Genomic DNA, 25548 nt, shown 5'->3' on the forward strand with positions numbered 1-25548 from the left:
TATGATTAGTGATGTTGAGGGGTATTTTTAGTACATATTTGAGACTCGATGGTCGAATCTTACTTTGAGTTGCGTTTCGGCCGGACTATTGGCTAAAAATGGCGGCTGACCGATCAGCATTTCGTATAGGATTACACCGACACTCCACCAATCGCAAAGCTGCGAGTATCCTGTTCTCAGCAGCACCTCGGGAGCGATGTAGTTCGGGGTGCCTACTAACGAATGGGCTAAACAACGTTGATGCTGTTCGCGTTTGCGTCGCCTTTCCAAAGGCTTCGTCGGGTAACATTTGCAGTCGGCGCTGTTTATCCATTCTTCCGTCGGTTCCAGCGAATCTTGACGATTGTGTTCGCCTAAGAGAGGGAGAAAGATATTACGTGATTATAGAGAGGTTGTGATAAGGGAGATTACCCAGAAGCTCGTAGTTACGTAAGTGAGCGAAAACTTACCATTGTTTTGGTAATATTTAGAATTATGAGTCCATCTGAATCCGGTACATAGACCGAAATCCGTTAACTTGATATGACCGTCTCTATCGATTAGTATATTATCCGGTTTAATGTCTCGATGAATGAAGCCCATTTTATGGACACTTTCCACCGCACAGGTCAGTTCGGCTAGGTAAAATCTGCGAAACGAGAATTAAAGATGAGAATAAATTCGAAAAATGAGCCATTTGGGATATTTCATTCCACATATCAAAATTTATATTCTATCGGAAAAATATGATTATTGACCTCTTGCCTCTTCCCCCCCAGTTTTATAGCCTAATTTTGAGACCCCTCATCAGCTAAAGCCCCAGCAATGGATGTGTTCGACTGATTGCATGTGTGCTTAGATCAAGAAATTCAAAGGATAAAAGGCTGTTGATAAAAATGGTCAAAAATTATGCTCATAAATTATAGGATCGTAGTATGTAGTTCAAAAATTTTTGTCACTTTGAAGTATCCTGATGATTCTTACTGGTGATTCTGGCCCCTGCCTATTTATCTCGTTGGAAAAAATCCATCTTAATAAACAAAACATCGTCCAGTAAACTAGAATTACTCAATTTTTTTGTCCCAAAATATCTCAAGAATAATCTGTGGAAAATTTCTCACCCCATTATTTTGTTTCTCTTCATTTTTTTTTCAGGAACCCTCGGTTTTTTCAAAAAGGGTTTTTTGTTTGTTTCTTACGAATAATCAACCCAAGTTGAACTTCTCAAGTTCAGCTCCAAATAAGATCTCGAATAAAATTACGTTTTTTTTTTCAAATTTGTGAAACAAAAAAGTCCAGTTTTATTTGAATGAATTTTGACTCGAGCCCCAATTTTGAATTCTTTTTTTTGCTCTTTTTTTGAGGACACAAAAATGTTGACTTTGATAAATTTCGAGCCAACATCCCTCTTACTCCTCCTGCCCACCGAATTGAAGTACATATTTGAAAGTATTTCCTGTCTGAAGTTTTGCTTTTTTTACCAAAATATTTCCCAGAACGTCCTGCTTTTCTGTCTCAAAATTGCTAGAAATGCATTTTTTTCCCGTCAAAATCCCAAGTCTTGCTTTTTTAAAATAATTGATTTGCTTTTCAGAATTTTGAATTTTTGTAATTTTTTTCAGGTTGTGTTTTGAGGATAGAAAAATATTGACTCGAATAAGTTTTGGGTTCACACCCCCTCCTTCCTCTTCCCTTTCCCCTTCCAAACTGGAACATTTGAAAATATTTTTAGTTGAAAGACCTGCTTTTCAGTCAACATTTCAAGAAAAGTCCTTGTTTTCTAGCTAAAATAACAAAAAAGCTCTCGAACAAAATTTTTATTGAGTACTTATCTTGTATTTTTGTTTTTTTTCAGTGTTTTGAATTTTTGTTTATATTTTTTGGTTCTTTTTGAGAATAGAAAAAAGTTGACTCGAATTAGACCTCCCAATCAAAAATCAATTTTGATCCCTGAAATAAACTTCCTGATGAAAAATTGATCTATTTAAAATCGATCCATTGGCTTCCCCCCCCCCAACAATAAAAATCAATTCATTTTTCGATTTTCGATATCGTATGATCGATAATGTTCGAAATGAAAAATCAGTTTTTGGTTCTGAAATGGATTTCTCGATTGAAAATCGATCATTATCGTATCGAAAAACGAATAATCGAACTTCAGAAATCGATTATTTCTCGATTTTTTTTATTTCGTATGATCGATTATGTTTGATGAAAAGCAAACTAACTTTAGCTTCAAAATTTTGCTTTTCGACTGAAAATCGATTAATTTCCGATTTTTTGATGAATCATGTTAGAAATTAAAAATTTGCTTTGGGTTCTGAAATAAATTTCTTAATCAAAAATCGATCATTATCGCAACGAAAATCGAAAATCGATTGATCGAACTTCAGAAATCGATTTTTTTCATCTCATATAATCGATTATGTTGAAAAAAAAACTCAATTTTCATCTTAAAATTTTGCTTTTTGACCAAAACTGGATTCATTTTTTCCGATTTTCGATTTTATATGATGAACCATGTTTGAAATGAAAAATCAGTTTTGGGTTCTGAAATGAATTTCTTAATCAAAAATCGATCATTATCGTATCGAAAATCGAAAATCGATTAATCGAACTTCAGAAATCGATTTTTTCATCTCGTATAATCGATTATGTTTGAAAAAAAAACTAAATATTTTCATCTTGAAAATTTTGCTTTTCGACCAAAAATCGATTCATTTCCGATTTTCGATTTTATATGATGAACACTGTTTAAAATGAAAAATCAGTTTTGGGTTCTGAAATAAATCTTTAAAAATCGATTATTATGATCGATTAATCGAATTTCAGAAATCGATTTTTTATCTCGTATAATCGATTATGTTTGAAAAAAACTCAATTTCATCTTAAGAATGTTGCTTTTCGACCAAAAATCGATTCATTTCCGATTTTCGATTTTATACGATGAACCATGTTTGATGTTTGAAATGAAAAATAGGTGCATTTTCCTAGCCCCCCCACCACCGCCAAAAAGGGTCTAAGTAAGGTCATTCGTTTGTGCTTCGTTAGTGCTTGTTTGTGCTTCAAGTCCGGTCGTTTGTGCTTTAACCCTTTCGGAGATATTGAGAAAAGTTTGTGGGGGGGCTGGGGAAACGTGAGCCCCCCCACCACGGCCATTTGGGTTGAAAATGGTGTCAATCGTTTGTGCTTCGTTAGTGCTTGTTTGTGCTTCAAGTCCGGTCGTTTGTGCTTTAACCCTTTCGGAGATATTGAGAAAAGTTTGTGGGGGGGGGCTGGGGAAACGTGAGCCCCCCCACCACGGCCATTTGGGTTGAAAATGGTGTCAATCGTTTGTGCTTCGTTAGTGCTTGTTTGTGCTTCAAGTCCCGTCGTTTGTGCTTCGCCCCCTCCCAAGAAAATGAGGACACCTTGTGGGGGGGCTGGGGAAATGCGAGCCCCCCCACCACCGCCGATCGGATTGAAAATGGTGGCAATCGTTTGTGCTTCGTTAGTGCTTGTTTGTGCTTCAACTCCCGTCGTTTGTGCTTCGCCCCTTTCCAAGAAAATGAGGATAATTTGTGGGGGGGCTGGAGAAATGGTTTTTGAAAAAGGGGTTAGAAATGGAAATTAAGGGGAAAAAATTGATGAAATCGTTTGTATTTCGTTTGTGCTTGTTTGTGCTTCAATTCATATCGCTGCAACTCCCCTCCCCTTCGAGTTGAGGTTCCTCAAAACAACATGTCAAATAGGGGTTCCCTTAATAATTACAGTAGGGTCATTCCATGTTGATTCGACCAACGTTTTTGAGTCATGTCGTTCGATTTCGCTCAAATTTTTTTTACAATATCTACCCACCCAATAAGTAAAAAACCCGCAATCAGTTTGGTACCAGCCCTCTCAGGGGGCGGGTGGGGGGCCTTCCATTATTTTCACATCGTCTCGAGGTACTGAACTACAGCAGCGCATTTCTCCAAAACTATAGTACTTTGATAAAAACTGATTTAACAGTTCGAAATGGCATTGCATTTTGAACTTTTTAAGCATTTTGAAATTTTCGAAAGTTAAAAATTGAACTTTTAAATTGAAAGTTCAAATTTTAAAATGGCGCTGTAAGAGCGTGCTACCATTTTAAATTCTGAAAAATTTCTGAAATGTATCTTTTGATGATATTTTTAAATATTCAAGTATCGAGATGAGATCTTTCTATGGTGAGGGAGCACCCCCTCCCCCCAAATTTGGGCGAAACTTTCAAAAAAGGTCTGGGGCATGTGATACATCGAATTGTATGTTTTTGGTGACGCTGAACACGAATATGACGTCAGATTTTTGATTGGACCCCATCCACGACCCTCAGCACTACCCCAAATCGGGTAAAAGTTCAAAAAGGGGGTTTGTTCGTGCGACACATGAAATCGCAAGTTTTTGGTGACGCTGAACACGAATATAGCCTTAGTTACCCAAATCGACCTAATTTTACGTATTTCTTACTTATATTTTACTCTGAAACTTGCCATTTTATTTTGAAAAAGCGAAAAATTTGAATGTAAAATTTTGCCTCGACCACCCCCTTCTCTTCTTAAAAAATTCCAATAATTTTAAAAACGTCATGCTATAAGTCCTGCTGCAAGTTTTTAAAAATCGATTTTCGGGGGCAGGGGGTTGAAAATATTTTGGAGGTGACGATTTTTTTTCGAAAGGTAGTGAAAAACTAGTGATTTTTAGTCAACGAATTCCTCTAGACACCCTTTTGGACTTTTACCCATTGGAGTAGGTTCTGGGAGCCATGGGTGAAGTCGATTTGAATAAATAAGGCTATATTCGTGTTCAGTGATATCAAAACATACTATTTCATATGTCACACAAATGAAACCCCCTTTTTTTTAGGTTGCCCTCATTGGAGAGGTGCTGGGAGGCGTGGATAGGTCCGCAATCAAAAATCGAACGTCATATTCGTGATCAGCGTCACCGAAAACATGCGATTTCATGTGTCGCACGAACAAACCCCCTTTTTGAACTTTTACCCGATTTGGGGTAGTGCTGAGGGTCGTGGATGGGGTCCAATCAAAAATCTGACGTCATATTCGTGTTCAGCGTCACCAAAAACATACAATTCGATGTATCACATGCCCCAGACCTTTTTTGAAAGTTTCGCCCAAATTTGGGGGGAGGGGGTGCTCCCTCACCATAGAAAGATCTCATCTCGATACTTGAATATTTAAAAATATCATCAAAAGATACATCTCAGAAATTTTTCAGAATTTAAAATGGTAGCACGCTCTTACAGCGCCATTTTAAAATTTGAACTTTCAATTTAAAAGTTCAATTTTTAACTTTCGAAAATTTCAAAATGCTTAAAAAGTTCAAAATGCAATGCCATTTCGAACTGTTAAATCAGTTTTTATCAAAGTACTATAGTTTTGGAGAAATGCGCTGCTGTAGTTCAGTACCTCGAGACGATGTGAAAATAATGGAAGGCCCCCCACCCGCCCCCTGAGAGGGCTGGTACCAAACTGATTGCGGGTTTTTTACTTATTGGGTGGGTAGATATTGTAAAAAAAATTTGAGCGAAATCGAACGACATGACTCAAAAACGTTGGTCGAATCAACATGGAATGACCCTACTGTAATTATTAAGGGAACCCCTATTTGACATGTTGTTTTGAGGAACCTCAACTCGAAGGGGAGGGGAGTTGCAGCGATATGAATTGAAGCACAAACAAGCACAAACGAAATACAAACGATTTCATCAATTTTTTCCCCTTAATTTCCATTTCTAACCCCTTTTTCAAAAACCATTTCTCCAGCCCCCCCACAAATTATCCTCATTTTCTTGGAAAGGGGCGAAGCACAAACGACGGGAGTTGAAGCACAAACAAGCACTAACGAAGCACAAACGATTGCCACCATTTTCAATCCGATCGGCGGTGGTGGGGGGGGCTCGCATTTCCCCAGCCCCCCCACAAGGTGTCCTCATTTTCTTGGGAGGGGGCGAAGCACAAACGACGGGACTTGAAGCACAAACAAGCACTAACGAAGCACAAACGATTGACACCATTTTCAACCCAAATGGCCGTGGTGGGGGGGCTCACGTTTCCCCAGCCCCCCCACAAACTTTTCTCAATATCTGCGAAAGGGTTAAAGCACAAACGACCGGACTTGAAGCACAAACAAGCACTAACGAAGCACAAACGAATGACCTTACTTAGACCCTTTTTGGCGGTGGTGGGGGGGCTGGGGAAATGCACCTATGAAAAATCAGTTTTGGGTTCTAAAATGAATTTCTTAATCAAAAATCGATCATTATCGTATCGAAAATCGATTAATCGAATCGAATTTCAGAAATCGATTTTTCATCTCGTATGATCGATTATGTTTGAAAAAAAAACTCAAAAATTTCATCTTTAAAATTTTGCTTTTCGACCAAAAGTGGATTCATTTCCGATTTTTGATTCCATATTATGAAGAACCATGTTCGAAATGAAAAATCAGTTTTGGGTTTTGAAATAAATTTCTTAATCAAAAATCGATCATTATTGTGTCGAAAATCGATTGATCGAATTTCAGAAATCGATTTTTCATCTCGTATGATCGATTATGTTTGAAAAAAACAAACTAATTTTAGCCTCAAAATTCGACCTCTCGACCGAAAATCGATTCATTTCCTGTTTTTGATCTTATATGATGGACCATGTTCGATTTTTTCTTCGTCCATTTGACAATACATACATAACAATAATTGACCAAAATTCAAAAATATGCAGATTTTTTCGATAAATCGTTTTTTCTCAACTTTTTGATTTTGATCATAAGAAGTGATCGATCGATCTTATTAAATTCATTTTTATTTTTGATGGAAAAAAATTGACAAAAATTATGATTTTTTTGTTTCAAACACTGATATTTTTGATCGATAAGAAAATGATAGATTTGACCAAAAATTATTGAAAGATCTAACTTGAATAAATTTTGAACCTAATACAAAAACCCTTCCTCAAAATGGAACATTTTAAAAACAGCTTGTTGTAAGTCGTGCATTTTTTCAAAATCGTTCTGAAAAAATTCCAATTTTTTTTTTACCAAAATTACCAGAAATTTCTGTAAATTATTTTTAGTCAAAATCGCTCAAAAATTGTAATTTTTTTCTATTAAGTAAAAAAAAAATGAATCTTTAAAATTTCACATTGATTTTTATGGATACTTTTGAAATTTTAATTATTATATCTAGTTCTTGGCAAAAGTTGTAATGAAATGCTGATTTTCCCTCCCTTTCACTTCACCCTCTAAATTGAAGCATTCTCGGCTAATAGCCTTAATTTTCTATCGAAATCGCAAAAATCCATTTTTTTTGACAAAATTACCAAAAAGACCTGCTTGGGTTATTTGTTTCAGAATTGCAATTTTCCTCTTTTTTTTTGTTTTGGTTGAAAATGGAAATATTTTGGCCGAAAAAAAAATACAAATTATGTTTTTTTCCTCAAATTCACTTTTTACCAAAAGTCGACTTGAAAAATAAAAATAATGAAAATTTAATCACACGCAATCAATTTTTAGGAAGAAGTCAAAAAAATCAAAGAATAATTGTTGATAATGAAATTTTCCATTAAAATATTCCGAGTAAAAATTCGAAAAGCTCAGTTTTTTGTAACTTTTTTTTGTGAGTTCATATTGGCATTGAGTCACCCAAAAAGGCTGATCTCGAAGTGAGCCTTTTCCACCTCCACGTACTTCACCAGCCCTCAGGGAATCTAGTCATTGAACGAGAATGAAAAGGTTGAAACTGAATTCAAACTTATCAAAACAAGAGGTCAAACATTTCTCAAAATTATCCTTCAATAAATTGTATAATCAAGCTCGAGTAAAATCAATCACTTACCTCGCTAATTGTTCGTCGAAAATTCCAAATTTTATAAGTAAACTCATCAAATCGCCTCCTGGTATGTAGTCCATCACAAAATACAGATTATCTTTATCCTGTAATACAGAAAACAGAAAAAAAAATACGTACCATTAGTAAGTATTCGATTCATACTCATAAAAATCCATACAGACGATAATGTTTCTTTGGAAAAATTCTTTCATAATTATTCCAGGTTGGTAAAATTTCGATTAAGTACGAGAATTGGTGGAATCTATTATTTTATGTTCTTAATGCAGATTTTACGAGTATATATTTCTTCGAAAACACCTTTCGATGCGGTAGAATGAATATTTCCTTATGAATCGCAGCTCTACAGAGTACATACTAGAAGTACAAAGTGTTCGAAAATGTGGTAAAGAAAAAAATTCCATACATGGTATAAAAAAGATTTCGCTGTATCCGCTCTAATGACCACACAATCGTATGTTCAAAATGATACATAGTGTAAGCCTTCGGATGACTCATTGTCGGGTGTCCGACGAAGAAGAGCATCGAGTATATACTCGTCATATGATGGGACGACATCGATAGCCCTTGAGTCATCATCATCGCCACCATCGGCCACGATATCGAGCCTCATCGAGAGGCAAACTTGGAAATATTTACAAACACCTCTATACTAGTAAATAATCCAATAATAGTTGATTTTCTTTTCGAATGGGGGGGAGGGGGCAACAGAACGTCTGTATGGTTGGATAGGAAATTTAAAGACAATATAATAAAATTACGTACCTGAAACGAATAATACAATTTGACTACCCATTCGTTATCAGCCTCAGCCAAAATATCTCTTTCAGCTTTGACATGAGCTACTTGGTTTCTTTTGAGTACGTCTGCTTTGCGTAAGGTCTTCATGGCGTACAGGTGGTTGGTATCGATCTTGCGCACCAAGGTGACCTCTCCGAAAGCTCCGACGCCGATCGGTTTGATTTTGGTGAAGACGGATTTATCCATTTTGGCACGTTTGAGTCGAATATAGTTGGACTCCTTTTGATAGAGCATTTTACGCATTTGACATTGAGCTTCGGCGCTGAGACCGATTTTGGCCATCTCAGTCTCGAGTTGTACTCGTCTGAAGAGCCGCTGTTTGTACGATTTGTGAACGTTTTCGATATGCTGTTCCATGTAGAATTTGAAAGCTTGCGGCGAGTATATTCGTACTTTGCAGTCACGTCTCTCCTCTTCTTTCTCTTTGGACATGTGTTTGCGCTCTGGTATGGGCGATTGGTGATCGATTTTGTACGGTTTTTTGTCGATGCCGTTCTGCACGCAGTTGGCCGACGATGAGGCGGAGGGTGGTAAAGGAGGGGTTCGCGATTCGGCCGAAGAAGCCGAAGCCGGACTTTCGGATCGCGATTCGGACGGAGAGAATTTACGTTGCAGCATTGGATGCACGGCGGATGTCGCTCTGGGAGCCACCAATTGGTCCGTCGGCGTGTTACAGTTGTGGTTGTTGGGGCTGGTGCAGTTGTTGTTGTTGTTGGTAGCTGAGGAGGAGTTTACGTGGTTCGTGTGGTTGACCAGGTTGTTATTGAGAGCTTCGTCTTTGGCGCTGGAATTGTACGGGGGTAAGTTGACGGCTCGTTGGAGCATGGTACTAGCGTAGCTGGGGGGTTCGGTGGTGGGCACGGTGGGTGAGGCTGTGGACAGCGAGGCTTGCTGAGGCGGTGGACAAGGACTGGAGCTGACGGCTTTCTGGCACTGAGGCGAAGACTGTTGTTGCTTTTGCTGTATGGACGATGCGTACGATGGCGGAGGAGGGGGTGGTTGAGAAGATACGGATACAGCTGCTGCTGCTGCAGCGGCTGCCGCAGCTGCTGCCGTCGCTGCTGTGGCCGAAGACGGAGCGGTGGGTGCGATGGCCGTTTGCAGGACGGGTTTCTGCACCTGGGTACTCTTGACCGACTGCATGATGATGGGCGGCTGCGTTTTCGCCTGGCGGGCGCTCCATCCGGGTAGCGGCGCAGCTCTGGTAACGGATGCGGCCGGCACCGACCCGGTCGATCCGACCAGCGACGATACGTTGGACGTCGGGCTGGGCGAACCGGCCGACGCCGAGCCCGAGTAAATACCGGACGAAGGCGATTTCCGGTAATCGCCTCCGGTCTGCGATTGCGTCGGACTCTGCCGATTCTGTATGCTGATGGCGTAAGAAGGAGGTGGCGGCGAAGCGACGCCCCCCGTTGACGCCACGATCGGATAAGGCGGCGGTGGAGGATCGACGACACCGCCGCCCGGAGCGTTTTGGTAAAGGCTTAGAGCCTGGATTTGCTGCGTCAGCTGTTGCTGCACTTGCGGACCGTTCTGGATGATCATCGGTTGGCGGCCGGCTACCGCGCTCACTGGGCTATTGCCTCGTTGGTGATTTGGCGTCGAACAAGGGCCGGTGGGTGTGGGTGCCGGAGGTCGCGATGGTACCACAGGGGCCGGAGACATGCGTTTCAACATTTGCTGCATATTCGATGGTACGTTCGGGTAAGCGTGAGGTGGCGGAGGCGGTGGTGGAGTGGAACTGTTACGGGGTGGAGGCGGTGGCGGTGGTTCTGAGAAATTGCTGGGTGAGTATTGGCGCGAGACGAGTTGATGCCCCAGGATATCGTTCAGCTGACGAGGACTGTCCGATCGACTGCTGCCCGCTCCGCTATCCATGGTGGCGGCCGGACTGCTGCGGTGGACGCTGATCTCGCGTTCCAGGCTCGACTTGCGCATCAGTTTCGTGCCCAGACATACGCCTCCTGAAATTGAAAGAAATAAAGTCGTGGATTAGTCAGAGAGTACGATAAGGATGCATGGACTACAAATACATTATAGATCTTTATGTTCTACTGTCTCTAGATGAGATCCAAAAAACGTTTTTTTAAAATATCAAACCCTTTTGTTGGGGGGGGGGGGGTCTAAAAGACATTCACTCCAACTCCTTTATTCAACATTATTCGGATGAAAAGTGCAAGTCAGTTGGTGGTACGATGAGGATGAAATCAGGATGTCTAACAAAATTTCTCCGAAGAAAATATGCAGTACTTTTACAGTAGAGGAGAAGGTACAATTATGGACCCAGGTACAAATATGGACCCCCTATGGTTTAGTGTACAACCACTAGCGCTACGGTCATGCTGGGTACTAAAAATTATACTAGTAGTGTAGTATCGATGATCCATGTACTTGTTTCGGATCCATGCAAACTTGGGTGTCTCTCATCAGCAATTGTTTTTTTTTGCGCATTATTTTCTTGCCAATGGAAAATTTTACAAGTTTTTCATTCAGTAATTCATCAACTTCAAATAAAGTTTGGAAAAAAAATTATTAGCGAAGTAAGTAGCTTAAAATGTGTACTTTCAAAATATACTTTCATATTTGTCTGTACTTCAACTGATTTTCATAATTTTTTTCATTTTTCAAAAACTGATCCGATTTTTTGCATGGGTATAAATATGGACCCCAGGACCCCTAAATTTTTTTACTTAATTCTGATTCAATATTTTTTAGAATATCGAGAAAAGTGTTATTAACAAAGAAGACAAGTCCAAAGTGTCAAAATGGAACCATGATTTTTTCATTTTTCATAAACTTGGCCAATTTTTGCATGGGTATAAATATGGGGTGTGATTTATCGGCACGACAGAAAAAGGCGTTTTAACAACGAAAAAAGGGCATTTTAACAACAGAAAAAGGCATTGCACGGGAAAAGAATTATTTCACGACGAAAAAAGTTTTTGAACAACAGTAAATGATTCTTAACGACGATATAAGGTATTGCCCGACAGAATAATTTAATGCACGTCTATATAATACATTTAACGACAAATCGTGCACGGCAAAAAAATAAAATAGTGAACGACATAAAAAATACGAATTGCACATCCAAAAATTGATAAAAAGCACGACATTAAAAAAAAACACACAGTTCATCTAGTAATTAAGTATTATTGCACAAGTAGTGCTTTTTTGGCTTTTGAGGATCTGCCTCTCTTCCGCTTCTGTCCCAAAGGAATTGACTTCCCTTGAGCAGGAACTTCAATGAACTTTGAGACGAATGTGCATAGGTACATACAGTATGCTTGCACAGTGCTGATTTAGTGTTGTAGGGGCAGGAACAAATTGACGTACATACACTTTTCTTGGCTCGACTCATGCAGATCACCTGGCAGCAAACTCAAATAAAAAATTGGAAAATCGCCAAACGAATTAAAGTCTGAGCTGAACTGAGCAAGAGGCAGGAGACAGTTCACCTTCCTTCCTCCAGAGTGATTTTTAAGTTGAGAAATTGTTTAACAAGAGGAAATTGAGAAAAATTTCAGTTTCTAATTGAAGAAAGAGAAAATAGTGTTTTTAATTGAGGTTTATAACTCAAAGTATATGAGTTTTTTGACCTTGCTCAGCAATTAGTTCAGTCATATGAAATAAAGAAACTCAAATATAAACTTCTTGCATAACAAAATGAGTTATTTCTCTGGAAAAAAATATTTCGGCGGGGAATGATTTATTTTTCCGGGCAATTATTTTTTTGGCGGGGAATAATTTATTTGGATGTGGATTACATTTCTTTCGTCGTTTGTATGAAATCGAATTGTCGTTTGTACCACCCAAGTTGTCGTGCTGGACTGTCGTTGAAAATTGTCATTAGAATGCCTTATTTTGTCGTTCGAATGTTCTGTCGTTCGAATCACTTTTTCTGTCGTGCCAATATATATTCCCCATAAATATGGACCCCTAAATTTTTTTTCATCTGATTTTGATTCAATGGTTTTTAGAATACCGAGAAAAGTGTTACATATTAATAAAGAAGACAATTCCAAAGCATCGAAAAACATCTTTAAATAAATTTTTGTTCAATTTTCTGAACTTTTTATTCATTTTTTGAGGGGGGTCCATATTTGTACCCGAGTCCATATTTGTACCATTTTATGTCACTTTTCTAAATTTCAAAGTTCTCCGTGAGTTTTCAACAAAAAAAATAAATTTTTTTACACAATACATAATTATACTCTTTCAAATGGTATACTCGAAAAAAATTTTTGATAATTTTTTCTACCCTTCAAAGCCAAAAAGCTAGAGGGGGTCCATATTTGTACCTTCTCCTCTACCTTTTGCATTACCTTATTTTTTTTTATCCAGCTTACACCGACCCCCCCTGCCCCCCCCAGAAAAAAATATTTTTGAACCGGTTGGAATTTGTCGATAAAATTTTTTTACAAGTATTAATTTAACAAGTGTTGCCATCTTTTGAGGTACAAAATGAACTTTTTTTTTTAATTTTCACCAATTAATTCATTTTGAGGTTTTTAAAACATTTTAAATCAATGATTCTGAGAAAAAATAAAGTACTCTTCAGGCAAAATGCAGTACTTTGCAGTACTTGCAGTACCGAGGATTTCAATGCAGTACTTTTACAGTACTTGCAGTACTTGCAGTACCTGTTAGACGTAGACACCCTGGAAATAAAGCAAGGCAAGACGAATTTTTTTTTTAAATATCGCATGGGAAAGCATTTTTTTGGTCACTTTGCAGACTCAAATATCAACAAATTTCAAATTCCCCCCTCCCCAAGCTTCGCCTCTCATTCAAGTTTTGAAAAATGGGTGCCGAATTGCCAAATTTGGAATCCACAAGATTAAAAATATTACTTTTTTTTACCCTACATTTTTCCATAATTCTGCCTCAAAATCCAAAAAATTTTTCGATTGTGCTCCTACTACTTGAAAGATTTTTTCTGGGTAATATTCCAGCTAAATAACGTTTCAAAGCCCATTCTCGACACACCATATGAAAAAAAAACTGTATTCTTTGTACCCAAATTTTTCCATAATACTGCCTCAAGCTCAAAATCCAAAAAATTTGGGATTGGGTAGTTAAAACTCTGAAAATCTGTCTTCTGGGTTATATTTCAGCCAACCCGCACCTTTGAGAGCCACTTTCAGCATAGGTGAGAAGAAGTGTATTCCTGATTCGAATTCTCCTCCCTCACTTCTTCAGAAAATAACTGGAAATCCCAAAATTTATATTTGTGCTTCGGCAACTCTGACAATGGTCATCCTTGGTCGCATTTCAACTGAGCCAACGCGTTTTGAAGAACTCTTCTGATATAAATGGAAAAAAGTGGATTTTTGGGGCAGAAATTTTCAAAAAAAAAAATCTCCAAAATCTCAAAATAATGCGTTTGAGCAACATTAATTTTCCAACTAACGTGTCTTGAGGGGCACTCTTCGACTTGAATGAGAAAAATTGAATTTTTCGGTCTCACATTCTTATGAAAAAAAAAACATTTTTGAATCCTTGAAATGAGCGATTGAGCCATGATAAATCAGAAGGAATATATTTTTATTTTTTTTGGATCTTGTACCTACTAATAAAACTAATATTTCTTATGGTTCACTTTCGACATGAGTAAGTACTTAAAAAGTGCATTTCTGATCCCAATTATCTTCCCTCCTCAAAAAGAAAATAAGAATTGAAAATCTCTAAATGTGTGATTGGGCTGCAACAATCTTAGAAATCTACCTCATAGGTCAAAGTCATTTTCCAACTACGAATGAGTGAGTTCTAAGAGACATTTTCGACTTCAGTCAGAAAATTTAAGTATATTTTTGGACACAGACTTTTTCAAAAAAAAATACTTCACAATCTAGAAAATTATGAGATCAGGTTGCAAAAATTATGAGATTTTTTTTCTACGTAATTTTTCATCCCACCCTCGTGCTTTGAGAGCTATTCCTCGACTTGAATGAGAAAAAGTGTATTTTTTGGGCCCACAACCTTTCAAAGGAATGCTCTTGAAACCTCGAAATGTTCAATTGGACCAAGCCGACATAATTTGATTGCCATTTCACACTTTTGACCCATACCTATGTGAAAGAACAAAAAATAGTAAAATTGTAGGTATCTATGTATGTATTTTTGGATACATTTTTTTTTCCTAGAAAAATGCTTCAAAATCTTAATGTATAATTGAGCAGCTCAGCCCAATTTTTCGCAGAAAAAAAAGAATAAAAACCCTTAAAAAATAGATTGGAGCGTTTTTTGGGCGTAATTTTTTGCAGAAAAAAAATGTTTCAACATCCCAAAATGTGTAATTAGGCAGTAAAGCCTCCCCTCGCTGGTCGCTCCCTCCCAATGAGAAATCTCAAATTTTTTGATTGGACAGATACCTCCGGAATTTTTCTTCTTGAGTCCATTTTCACTGGACCGCATATTTTGAGTGCCACTTTTGACCCAGGTGTGCAAAAAATCGAAAAATCGTATTTTTAAGCCCATTTTTTTCAGAAAAACGCCTCAAAATTTTAAAATGTTGGTATAATTGGACAGCTGAGCTCAATTTTTCGAGAGAGAAAAAAAAACAGAAAATATCTGAGAAATTTTGATTGGTCAGCTATAAATTCTGGGTCGCGTTTTGAGAACCACTTTGAACGCAAGTGAAAAGAACTGAGTTTTCTTGGACGTAATTTTTTTTCAAAAAAATTACCTCAAAATTCCAAAATATTTAATAGCCCATCAATTCCCCCTCCCCCTCCTCATTTTGAGAACACTTTCGAACGCAAGTGACTAAGTGAGAGAAAAAGTATTTTTGGGCGCAATTTTTTTCAAAAAAATTCCACAAAATTTTAATATTATGTTGAAGAAGTTGAGCTCCCCCTCCCCCCCCCAGCATCCCCCTAATGGATAATCTCAAAATGTTTGATAATCTTTCTTTTAAACCTAATTCCATGCAACTGAATCTAAATATTTTGAGTGCCACTTTTAACATGAGTGAAAAAAGTTCCATTTTTGAGCTCAATTTTTTTGAAAAAAATGTCTCATAATCTCAAAATATGTAATTTAGGCAACACGAGCCTCGCATTTTGAGAATCACTTTCTGAGAAGAAGTGTATTTTTTGGAGGCAATCCCTCCCCTCTCCCCTCAAAAAAAAACATTCTCAAAATCCCAAAATTTGTAATTGGGAAGTTCAGTCCCTCCTTTGCTCTCTTAATGGAAAATCTCCAAATGTTTGATTGAGCAGTTCCGGCTTCGGAAATATTTATTTCAGACCAGATTCCAACCTCTGAAGGGTTTTGAGGACCACTTTCAAAATGAATGAGTAGAAAATATGTATTTTGGGGACAATTTTTTTCAAAAAAATGCCTCAAAATCTCGAAATAATTAATTGATTGATTAAATGCAATTCTGAAAATCTTCCTTGGCGTATTTCGAGCACCACTTTCACGTAAATGAAAAGAAGTGTATTTTTGGAGTCCATTTTCATCTTCCAAAAACATGCCTCAAGTTCCTAAAATGTCTAATTGGATTTAAATATCCCGAAATGTCTGATTGGACATCTGAAACTCCGGGGATCTTTCTTCTAAATCGGAATGTCTACTAAAACCAAAAAAGCAAATTTCTTGCTTTTTTCTTGCCTACTTTGTGTTTTTTTCTTGCTTTTCAAATATGACATTTTGTACCCCCCTCATATTTTATAAATAATCTTCGCTACCGGCCCTCCCGTTTTCCTTAAAAAAATTATTCGTTGAAGCAAGAAAATAAAAAATTGGCATTTTGGGTAATTTTCCGAAAATTCTTCATAATTAATTAATATTTCATCAAAACGAAGGCAAAATTACAGCTCGAGCGAAATTTTTTTTCAAAAAATCAGTGGTTTTGTTCAAAAAAGAATAAAAAACTCACACTTTTCAAAAATGGTTTGAGTGCTACGAGTATTTCTGGCATTTTTTTATTTACTTAAGTCTTGAATTCTGAAGAGTCCGAGCGAAGCGAGGGCAAAAGCTTTGGAAAATTTGTAATTCGAAAACTAGAATAACACCAATATTAATTAAAGGATTCTACTTTTCTGATCTTCACATTTTTCAAAATTGGTGGGAGAACTTCAATGTTTCAGAGATTTTATATGTGCATTTTTTGGAAATTTTCTTGCTTTTCGAAGGGATTTCTATACTATCTTCTTGCTCTCTTGCCACCCATGTCAATTTCTCACCTTTTTCTTGCTTTCTTGCTATTTTCTTGCCAGTAGACACTCTGTAAATCATACTACAACTCTACTGACGCGGAAATGACAATTGAGTGTATTTTTTGAGCCCAATTTTTTCAAAAAAAAAAGACTCAAAATCTTGAAATGTGCAGTTGATTGCTACAAATTTTGGAATTCTTTATTTTTGATAATTTTGATCATATTTTTACCAGCGTTGGGTCGTATTTTTTGAAGGCCATTTTTGATATATTATTCGAGCTGGAAAAAGTGTATTTATGCCCTTTATTTTGATTGTAATTCGAAGAGGGCTTTTACTAATTTACGTAATTTTTTATTTCTTTTTGTAAAATTTGAAATCTCATCGTATGTTTTTAAATTCTTAGTTCAGGTAGCTGATTTTTTTTTGGGGGTGGGGGGAGGGAGTGCCCTATATTGGCTTTGGTTCTCGATGCTGTGGCAAAAATAAATCGATTGAAAAAATTAGAAAAACAAATCACCGAACGAGTAATCAACGTAATCGAATCGACGTTTAAAATTTTATAAGTTGACGTCAAGTTCCATCGCAAATGAATCAATTTCTTCTACTTCAGTAGTTCTTTTGCAGTATATTTTGTAAATCATCATTTTTTTCTGAAAAGAAACTATTGTTTCGAATCCGGTATGGATTTTTTATGGGGAAAGAAGATAGGGGTGTGTGAGACGATGTGAACATCCATCGTTGAAAGCATTGTAATTCCGAATTTCGATTACATCGCAGAAAATATCTACACTCGAGAGAAATACTATAGAAAACTATTCATCGTATAGGTAGGTATCTAATTGAGCGCTAACCCCTTACCTAGGCACTTTTGCAACTAGAAAAAAAAATTCATTATTGAATAGAAAAAGAATAGAAACAACGTATTAAGTATAAAATGCATATCATGTACTTTCAGACAATAGTATACGTCTATAGGTATGAGTAATTTGAAAAATGAGAATATACGAAGAAGAAAAAAAAAACTCAACTCTGCAGCGTTCAGACAACAGACAATATTTTCTCTTATCGGCGAAATTCATCGAATACCTTCGCGTCTATCGCGATTGTATGCTCATTACTATGATCTAATGTTATCTGCACATTATCTCAGGAATTTAACGCGATTCGTCGCTCACCCTCCCACTGTTTGGTTGGTGAATTTTTTTTTTATCTCAATTTAACGACGTACGATATGAGTTATGATTATGACTGACTGCTGCTGGGCGGAAACGCGAAATCTCGAACTGCTTCATTTTATGTAAAAAAAAATTACGCTTACTTAATACGAGTATGTATGTACCGACGTAATACTGTATAACGTGATACGCAGACGTAAGTGCAACAATTTAACATACTTGTGAAGCATGCGATGTGCAGTACAAAGATGAACAGAGAGAGAGACAATTACAATTTACACAATTTATGTACAATACATTTAAGTACGTACTTATAGTATTGTACATACAATATTATGTGTTATGTGCGTATATCAATGTTGTATTGTAAATGCCATGGTATGTGATGTGTGATGTGTTTTAAAACCCAGACGTGATGCTTATTAACCGCTTAATTACACCACATTAATGAATACTGACATCATTACCGATTCTACGTCTACGTAAATGTTGTACGTATGGTATATAAATGACTCATTGTCGAGAGTGGACATGGACAAGGAGGCGGCGAGGCGCGAAGTCATATTTTACAATCTATCATCAATCTTTATTTACACCATATAAACGTACGAATTGCATTCGTTGTCAAATTACATTATTAGAGAGAAAAAAATGCAAAAAACATAGCGAAGAAGGAAGAAAAGACACGCGCGAATGTGGCCAGCTGCTTTTACGATGAATCGACGATTTTGTTTTGGCGAACTGCGCAACGTGTTCGGAGAACGTGTTTTTTCTAAATCGCTGAAATCGAGATATTTTTTCTCTCTCATTGTTCTGGATTAATTACTTACTAGATGTGTGAAATGCATCGTCATGTGCGAGGGATGAGGTAAGCATTATTCCTTCGCAGACCCATCATCGTGTTATTTTTTTCTTCATATTCGATGTATGTAAGTTTTGATGGTACAAAATTTTAGTTTTGGGGCCAAAGTTGAAATCATCGTTATTTTTGAACTCGGCGTCAAATTTTAATCCATTTCGAAAGGTTACAAGATCAAATCGCAGAATTGAATGGAAAAAATATCGTTTTTGAAGCTAAAGGTTTCAGTTTTGGGGCCAAGTTGAAATCACCGTCATTCTCGAATTCAGTGTCAAATTTTAACCAATTTCGATAGATTTCGGGAATATTTGCTAAGTAAATGACAGAATTCAGCGAAAAATTGTCATTTTTTGAAGTTTGGAATTTCAATTTTGGACCCAATGTGAGAATCATTATTAATTTTGAATTCAGCAGCAAATTTTAACCTATTTCAATGGACCACGAGAATGTTTTTGACCAAATGGCAGAATTTCACTAGAAAATTTTGCATTTTTGAAGCGTAAAATTTCAGTTTTTAGGTCAATGTCGAAATCATCGTTATTTTAGAATTCAGCGCTAAATTTTAATCTATTTTGATAGGTCGCAAGGACGTTCTTATCTGAAATGGTTAAAATGCATGTTTTCCATGGGCAATCGTGAGTTTGCGCTACTTCAAAAGTGTCCCACATTTTGCGAACCAATTTTCGAAAATAAGGTCTCGTTGGACGCACCGGACAGATCGAGTGTATTTTTGTAATTCTGTTTGTTGTTGTTGTTTTTGCAGTCATTGAATTGAAAAAAAAGAGGTTTTAGGCCTTCTTCCTTCTCCCCCTTGTGCAACCTGGGGCTGACAAAATTTTCGTTGTGCGATTTTTTTTGAGTCCTTTTTTTTGATAGACTATGTGGTAAATTTAGATCATTTATCAAGTTGCGATGCTCAGTAGATAATGCAAGTCAGGAATTCATAACAATTTTTTAGGTGCTAATACCGCAAACTGAGCGTAATTTACCGTAATTAGATTGTATTTTTCATAAATAAATGGTAATCACCCTAAATTTTTGGGAATTACCGGTAATTGCCTGGAATTTCGGAAAATTACGGTAATTACCTAGAAATTTTAGAAAATTATGGTAATTACCTGAAATTTTAAAAAATTACGGTAATTACCTGGAATTTTGAAAAATTACGGTAATTACCTGGAATTTTGGAAAATTATGGTAAAATTACCTGGAATTTTGGAAAATTATGGTAATTACCTGGAATTTTGGAAAATTACGGTAATTACCTGGAATTTTGGAAAATTACGGTAATTACCTAGAAATTTGAAAAATTACAGCAATTACCTAAAATTTTGGAAAATTATGGTAATTACCCAGAATTTTGGAAAATTACGATGATTACCTAGAATTTTGGAAAATTACAGTAATTTCCTGGAATTTTGGAAAATTACGGTATTTACCTGGAATTTTGGAAAATTACAAAAATTACCTGCATTTTCAAAAAATTACGGTAATTACCTGGAATTTTTAAAATTTTTGTGATCATTTGGTAATTTTGGTAATTACTGGTAATTTAGTGATAATTTTGGTAATGACTCAGCATTTTAAAAAATTATTCAATTATTGGTAACTTTCTGGTATTTTTTGGTAATTACTGTAATTACCTGGTATTTTTTTGAATACATAATTATAGCGATTTTGGTAATTACGTGGTAATTTTGGTAATTATGATGAGGTAATTTTGATAAATTTCCTATAATTTTTAAATCTGATAAATTTTCTAGTATTTTTGGTAAATTACTGTAATTACCTGGTATTTTTTTGGACGTTCACTTAGGATTACATGGTATGTATCTTAGGTAATTACTAATTAGAGTAATTAGCTTGTATTTTTGGCATATAATTACTCCTGTATTTTTGGTAATTACGTGGTAATTTTGGTAATTTGTGGTAATTTTCTGGTATTTTAGATGTTTACGGGGTAATTACCTGGTATTTTTGGTAATTACTGTAATTATGTGATATTTTTGGTAATCACTCAGTATTTTAAGAAATTAGTCGAGTATTGGTAATTTCCTGGTATTTTTGGTAATAACCGTGATTACTTGATATTTTTGATAATTACTGTAATTACATGGTATTTTTGGTAATTACTCAGTATTTTAAGAAATTAGTCAATTACTTATTGGTAATTTTCTGGTGTTTTTGGTAATTACTGTAATTGCTTGGTGTTTTTTTGGATAATTACTGGTGACTACCTGGTATTTTGAGTAATTATCTTGTATTTTTGGCACGTAATTAACCCGTAATTTTTGGTAATCACTGGTAAATATGTAATAGTTTTGGTAATTAGTGGTAATTCTCTGGTAATTTTGGTAAATTTTCTAGTATTTTTGGTAATTACTTCAATTACCTGGTATTTTTTGGACACATACTGGCGATTACATGGTATTTTAGGTAATTAGCTTGTATTTTTGGCATGCGATTACCCTGTATTTTTGATGATTACGAGGTAATTACCTGGTATTTTTGGTAAAATTACTGGTAATTATTTTGTGTTTTTCATTTTTTTAGCCAAAGTGCACATAATTACCTTCTCGATCGTGAATGCATTTACGTACAAACAGACGTTAGTTTTCGACTCTTGGTTCATTATTGAAATTTCATTTTGAAACCAGAATATAAATTTTTCATCTTGGTAGAACAAATACAAAAAGTCCTGCTGCAAAGTTAGAATTTGAAATTCTATGGCAGAAAGACCTGCTCCAATGTTTGGTTCCAAACTGGTTCGAAACTGGTCGCATTCATTTCAAGGTTCACTTTTCTGATTTAGAAATATTGGTATACTACGCACCAAAAAGTCATTTTCATATTTTTCGAAAATTCAACTGAAAACTAATGAAAATTCAAATCTTGGCAGTAGATTGCGTGCCTTTTTTTCAGTGTGTCAAATTTCGAGCTTCATTGAAATTGACGAGCTTTCAATATCTTCTGCCTACCCCCCTCCCCTCCTATCCGAAGCCTTACCATGTACTTTTAATATGTACATTTCTATTTAGGTGAATTCATTATTGATGATTTGATGGTGAATTAACTTTGTTTTTTTTTTTTGTTACCAGGTGAGAACCAACATATGTACATGTACTGTTGCAAGAGTTGAAGAGCTCAATAATATTAAGCGGGTGAGTCAATTGCTGGTATAATTTACGCAAAAACAGTTATCGATTCTACTTCAAATCCTCCCCTCTCCCCTTCCTCTTATTTTTTCAGTATTGAATCGATAATTTTTACCAAGTTCAAACTCTCGAGTATTATGAAGTGCCCCATTCTCCTCTCTAAAGAGCTCATACCAAAATAAAACCTACATAGGAAAAATGCACTCGTATTTTATATAAAAATTGGCTATAGTAATGAAAATTGAAAACTCACCCGCACCAGACGATTTCCCAAGCCCATTACACATTTCTACCGGCGACGGTTGCTGTTTGAGGTAATTCACCGCTGCTTCGTAAGTGCCATTGGATTGCTTCAGTGCTCTCAATGCTGATTCCTGCGAAACAAACAAAATAAATGAAAAATAAAAGTGAAATTAATCGTCTGGCGTACCCAGACCTACACCTTGGTATTCGAAGTATTTATTAATAGCTGATATTCCAATGCACAGCTGTCGTTATCGTATACGTCTAGATTCTGGCGCCTGGCGCACACTATCTTAGATACTATGTGTATGTACCTATTTCAACAAACATTCGTAGATATGGCCCCCTTCTCTCTTCCCTATCCTCAATGTGACGCGGTGTCCGGGATGGTGGCATTTGAACGCTCGAAAAAAATATGCTGATACAGCGTAAAATTGCTGATATCGTGGCTTTCTAATCGGATAAATAATTCGTACGTTGATATTTTCCTTCTCCTAATCTGATGTTGATTGAATCGATCTGTAGACGTTCGTCTAGTCTAAATTAATGCGATAGGTCACGTTATTATTACGTCGCTGTGCAAGGTGATCTTAAAAATTTTTTTCATCGAATTGCTTACTTAGTTATAGCTCGACCATGTAACGAAATTCCTACCTTCCTATAGTGATAACGGAGTGTATTTTATCACGCTGATTATGACATCTATGTAGTCGCGTCGCGTCCAGACGCCAAACGAAAAATGTGATACAAGGTCAGAGAATTCACCGTGGTCTTTGTTTGTATACTGGGTTCGAATTTTAGTTGTCATACTTTGTATAGTGAAGAGTAAAAGGGTGAAAGTTTTATCATATCGCATGATTGAGCTCTTAGTGCAAGTTTTTGATGTAGCTTTTTAAGAGCAAAGTCTGATCAAAGCTCGTTATTCATTTTTTGATGTCCTTTTGGTCTTTCAGTCTTTTTTGAAATTGGGTACTGGAGGACGAGTATTGATGGGCCACTTCCTGAAAAAATATCACTTTTAGGCCTCTCGAAATCGAATTTTCAAAAACTTTCGCCCTAGCTTCGCTCGAGTCAATTTGTTTCTTGTTTTAAAATTTAAAAAATCACATTTGGGCCCCAAAAATACAAAACAGAAAATGAAAATTTTTATAAGTCATATGAATATGATTCTGAAAATTTTTTGTTGCTGAAAGAAGTTGGAAACAAAGTGTGAAAAATTTTCATTCTAGAAAAACAATGTTCAGAAGGTATTAAATTGGCAATTTATATGGTCAATTTTATTCACTAAATTGACCACGGTTCACTACTCAAAAAAATCTGAAAAAATAAAAAAAAGTAATATAATCAAAATTCTAAAACACTTTTTTTGGAAAAAAAATTCAAAATTTTCTCACGAGATTTTTGGCTAGAATGCAGTGCAAAAAAATTATCTGAAACAATTTCCACGAATTAGTCTCCATGTTCGCCACACACACCACCAAAATTTCAAAATTTTTGGTCGAGTGGTCGAAAAATAGGATTTTTTAACGCGGAATTTCGCGATTTTCTCAAATGCAGAGAGAGGGGGGAGGGGAAGACAACAAATTTTGACCTTGAAAATGTTTTTTGGTTCTCTAAAGATACTTTTGGATCACATAAATATATTCAAAATCCGAGCCGAGGGTCTATTCATCACTCCACACATTTGGGTAGGTGTCCTGTGATGCGAGGTTCTGGTGGGGAGAGAGGGTAGGAGAAGTGAAATTTCAATTTTGACTCGATATTCGTGTTCAGAGGCATCGAATTACGCGAAAAGGACACCTCAATCGTCAAAAATGATTTTTTCAAAAAAATGATATTTTTATTCGTCTCCCTTCCAGTTTTTCCAATTTTTAATCACGGTCCACTCAAAATGTTTTTCTGAAAAAAATGTTATTGGGGGAGGGGGGGAGATTAAAAACTTGTTTGAAAATGCCAGTTTCGTAGGTGTGCTCATTTATCAATCATCATATCTAAAAAAAAAAAAAATAAACAAAGTTGGAAGAAATTATAGAAGGAGGGGGGGAAGGATAACTTTTTTGAGGGATGACTCTCATAGGTACAAAATACTGAAAACTTGCAAAAAAAAATTGGTTCACATGAAGCTGAGAAATTTTTTTCATCTCTATTTCACAAAAAGAGGGATGCCTTAAAAATGGGTCAGGGGGTCCTGGGGGTCTAAAATTTTGCACGTGAAGCTCTATGGTAGGTATCTACTTATTTATGTAGCATGCAAATATCAACTCCAAAGCTTCCGGGGGCCGAATCACCATTTTTATCCCCTTAAGGCCTTTCTCATTTTGGAGGGAAAATTTATCAACTCCCTGGAAATGTTCCTGACCTTTCCAAAAATGCGGAATTCACCGACTTTGGCCAGATTTCCAGGCACTGGACATCCTGCAAATGTACAAGAATATGACCTGCAGATTCTAAAAATACTGTCTGCTCCTCTCTCTCCGGGCTGAAGATTAGCCTTCTACTGTAAGACTGCGACAATGTCCATCAATCGATGGCAGAGGCAGAATATAATGAATGAGTGAAAGAAGAACCCATCACAGGTACGGTATGGTGTACCATGTACCTTTATGTGCCTATTTATTCCAAACAAGAGAAACATTTTTGTCATAGCTTTAATGAAAAATATCGTAAGGCGAGAAAGAGGAGAGATTTCGATGCTCGTATAATACAGTAGAAGATACCCACGAGTATATATAATGGTTTACAACCGCAGCATAATCGTTCGAAGCTGATGTTGTGGTGTGATGCTGGTGAGAAGAAGGTAATCATCATCGGAATAGGAAATTCTTCGCATTACTTTCTTCTCGATATAACAGAGTGTTTCGGTGTCTACGTGTGTCTGTGTTGGAGTTTGAGTTCTGTGCTCTGTTACATTTATATGTATTATAAAGAGGCTGCTTCTATTACAGTTTCTTCTTTAATACTGATTCATGCACCAATACAACGATGATAAATGCAGCATGTACATACATACGAGTATTCGTGCAGTGTGTAGTTGGAGACTGACTTACGAAAAGTATACTTACCATTAGCTACTTCATAGGTAGTATCTATATCTTCTCTGGTATAATATTATGTACTTCTCTACTTGTATGTCTATGTACATTGTACTGCTGTCTATCTCTTTCTGTCTCTACCTTACCACCACAATTTACCTAGACGTCGCGCCACTACCATTGCCACCACCATCAGCCCCGCGAAGAGTATACGCAACGGGCCCAAGTGAAGTGGAAGTCGCATGCCATTCCTCGAATATGCGGGGCG

General features: G+C 36.5%; 1 protein-coding gene across 1 annotated transcript in view; it reads right to left on the minus strand.

Moving 5' to 3' along the window:
- Window positions 1-25548, minus strand: part of LOC135848925 (serine/threonine-protein kinase Warts-like) — a 60881-nt gene that overhangs the window by 6357 nt on the left and 28976 nt on the right. The window contains exons 3-7 of the mRNA XM_065369021.1: window positions 22259-22379; window positions 8612-10614; window positions 7835-7932; window positions 450-628; window positions 64-353 (exon numbers count right to left, since the gene is read on the minus strand). Of these exons, the coding sequence (XP_065225093.1) occupies window positions 64-353; window positions 450-628; window positions 7835-7932; window positions 8612-10614; window positions 22259-22379 (2691 nt within the window). The remainder of the gene's footprint in view (window positions 1-63; window positions 354-449; window positions 629-7834; window positions 7933-8611; window positions 10615-22258; window positions 22380-25548) is intronic.

This window comes from Planococcus citri, chromosome 5 (assembly GCF_950023065.1).
Source record: "Planococcus citri chromosome 5, ihPlaCitr1.1, whole genome shotgun sequence".
Taxonomy (NCBI): domain Eukaryota; kingdom Metazoa; phylum Arthropoda; class Insecta; order Hemiptera; family Pseudococcidae; genus Planococcus; species Planococcus citri.